This window comes from Micromesistius poutassou (assembly GCF_964030765.1).
Source record: "Micromesistius poutassou genome assembly, chromosome: 18".
NCBI classification, from domain to species: Eukaryota; Metazoa; Chordata; class Actinopteri; order Gadiformes; family Gadidae; genus Micromesistius; species Micromesistius poutassou.
In genome coordinates, this window is record NC_140288.1 from 5,969,544 (window position 1) to 5,972,043 (window position 2,500).

Genomic DNA, 2,500 nt, shown 5'->3' on the forward strand with positions numbered 1-2,500 from the left:
GTATTTGGGGGAGAACTATCAATTCCTTTGCACATAGAGTGTGACATTCAGTTATCTGAGGTTTTACTAATTAAAGTGTGAGTGAATCCCCCGTTTCAGAATGCTGCAACATTTAAACCAATTCCTTTTGGCGGACAGTTATTGGAAGGCGGGGCGGTGTGTTATCTCCATGGTTATGGTCCTCGTCCCCTTGGTGATCCACTTTAGTGCCGTTGTTTTGTAATAGCGTTTTAATTAGCCACGGTGTAAATGAAATGTGTCATTTACATTCATGGCATTTAGCTTTCATCAAGAGTGACTTACAATAAGTACATTTGTCAGAAGTCATGCACTGAGGCGTTATTAATGATAGAAGTCTAAGCATAACCATCTCTCGACCGCCACTGTGCAGACAGAGCTCCACACACCCGGCCCCCAGGGGCCCTCTGTCAGGGGCCCTCTGTCAGGGGCCTTCTGTCAGGGGCCCTCTGTCAGGGGCCTTCTGTCAGGGGCCCTCTGTCAGGGGCCCTCTGTCAGGGGCGCTCTGTCAGGGGCCCTCTGTCAGGGGCCTTCTGTCAGGGCCCTCTGTCAGGGGCCCTCTGTCAGGGGCCCTCTATCAGGGGCCCTCTGTCAGGGGCCCTCTATCAGGGGCCCTCTGTCAGGGGCCCTGTGTCAGGGGCCCTGAAGCGTATACTAAAAGGCACCTTTCACGTCACAAAAGAAAGACGTTCACAAACTGGAGTGGAGACTGTTCAGTTTTATCTAAATGATTGTGATTGTGATCTAAATAGCTTATTTCAGTAAAAGTTATTAAATAGCATAGATTACTATTGGAATATCACATATTATCACGTTTAAAATGGATTTTGGATTTGGTACGGCCTCTATATCAGTTTCTTTAAATGTATGTTATTGTCTTTTTTCCAGGGGGTACCAGGAAACCCAGGCGAACCAGGACTGAAAGGTGATAAGGTGATCTGAATATTCAGTTATTGGCCTGTATTCATGCAGCATGCCTTCCTCTTTTCCCTGTCCCTCTTTACACAGCACACTCCAATGGGCATTTCCATTACAAAGACCTTGTTTTATTGGTGCTAAAATAAGGCTTAGACTTGCAGCCACCACTGTAATCAATGCAAGCCATTGTGCAGTAGTTATTATGCATGGTTTTCATCTTTGCTACCCAGTTATTTTGGGGATATGTCTTCAGGGAACTCATCTGTTGAACACTTGCTTACTTAATCACCACGGAATCCCTTTCCACCAACAGATGAAAACCATTTGAAGAGGCTGGCTCAAATTCTTACCATCATTTCTCTTGTCAGGCAGTCTGATTGATAGTTTTGTATTAATAGTGGTCTGTGAGCGTTTGTAATACATATTATCAGTTCCAACTGCTGAATATGATGACTGGAGTGAGAGTGTAACCATGTCTCTTCTGTTCCTGATTTCCCTCTTCTCCCTCTGGCCTTCCCTTTGTCTTCCTACCCCTTCTCTGTCCGTCTCCGTTCCTGCGTCTCTCTCCCCATCAGGGTGAACTTGGGATTCCTGGACATCAAGGAGAGATTGGCTTCAAAGGAGACAAGGTATGACATACGATGACAAATGTACAAGAGAACATACACAACACCTTGAGGCTAATGCCGTTTTTGACTAAAGTGTTGAACTGCCTCCGGAATTTCCCAACACAAACCCTCAATTTACTTTGGACTTGATTAGAGGGGTTCAGCCAGTAGATTTTTATGTTTTTCCATAACGCTGTCGTTCCACATAAAACATTTCACAAGCATCAGTAGAATGTCACCCTCTCCAGTGTTGTCCATGTGCTTATGCCAAACACATGCTTACCTTGGGTGGCGTGGGCCTCCAGGATGATCCAAAAATACGTCAGAATGATTCTGAGGTATAATGTAATGTGTGCAGTAATGTACGGATGCCTTTTTTAAACATGATGTTGGGAAGGAGAACGCTGTGGACTTGTTCCAGTCTTGTCCTTCACAGAGCTGCTCCTCTAAAGAACAGGCAGGCGTTTACAACTTATTGAGAGTTGCTTTTTTGTTTTGAAACAACCTTTTTGGTGCAATCGTTTTGATCAGAATCTGCATATATGTGTATTATTATATGTGTATTTGACCGATGTGATTACTGATGAACATTGTGGCTGACTGGCTAACATGTGCTTCTGTGTTTCAACAGGGCATCCAGGGACCCCCGGGGTTACCAGGGGTACAGGGGAAAGCTGGACCACAGGTGGGCAACCTCTTGTCTCATTGTAGACAGAGATATAGAGATATAGACAGAGATACAGACAGAGATATAGACAGAGATATAGACAGAGATACAGACAGAGATATAGAGTTATAGACAGAGATACAGACAGAGATATAGACAGAGATATAGACAGAGATACAGACAGAGATATAGAGTTATAGACAGAGATACAGACAGAGATACAGAGATATAGACAGAGATACAGACAGAGATACAGACAGAGATATAGACAGAGATACAGACAGATATA

At 44.2% G+C, this 2,500-nt stretch overlaps 1 protein-coding gene across 1 annotated transcript in view; it reads left to right on the top strand.

The window, feature by feature from the left end:
* LOC311363314 (uncharacterized protein) overlaps window positions 1-2,500 on the top strand; it is a gene marked incomplete at both ends in the record, with an annotated part of 64,088 nt that overhangs the window by 38,872 nt on the left and 22,716 nt on the right. The window contains 3 exon segments of the mRNA XM_084483270.1: window positions 907-951; window positions 1,512-1,565; window positions 2,176-2,229. Of these exon segments, the coding sequence (XP_084339396.1) occupies window positions 907-951; window positions 1,512-1,565; window positions 2,176-2,229 (153 nt within the window).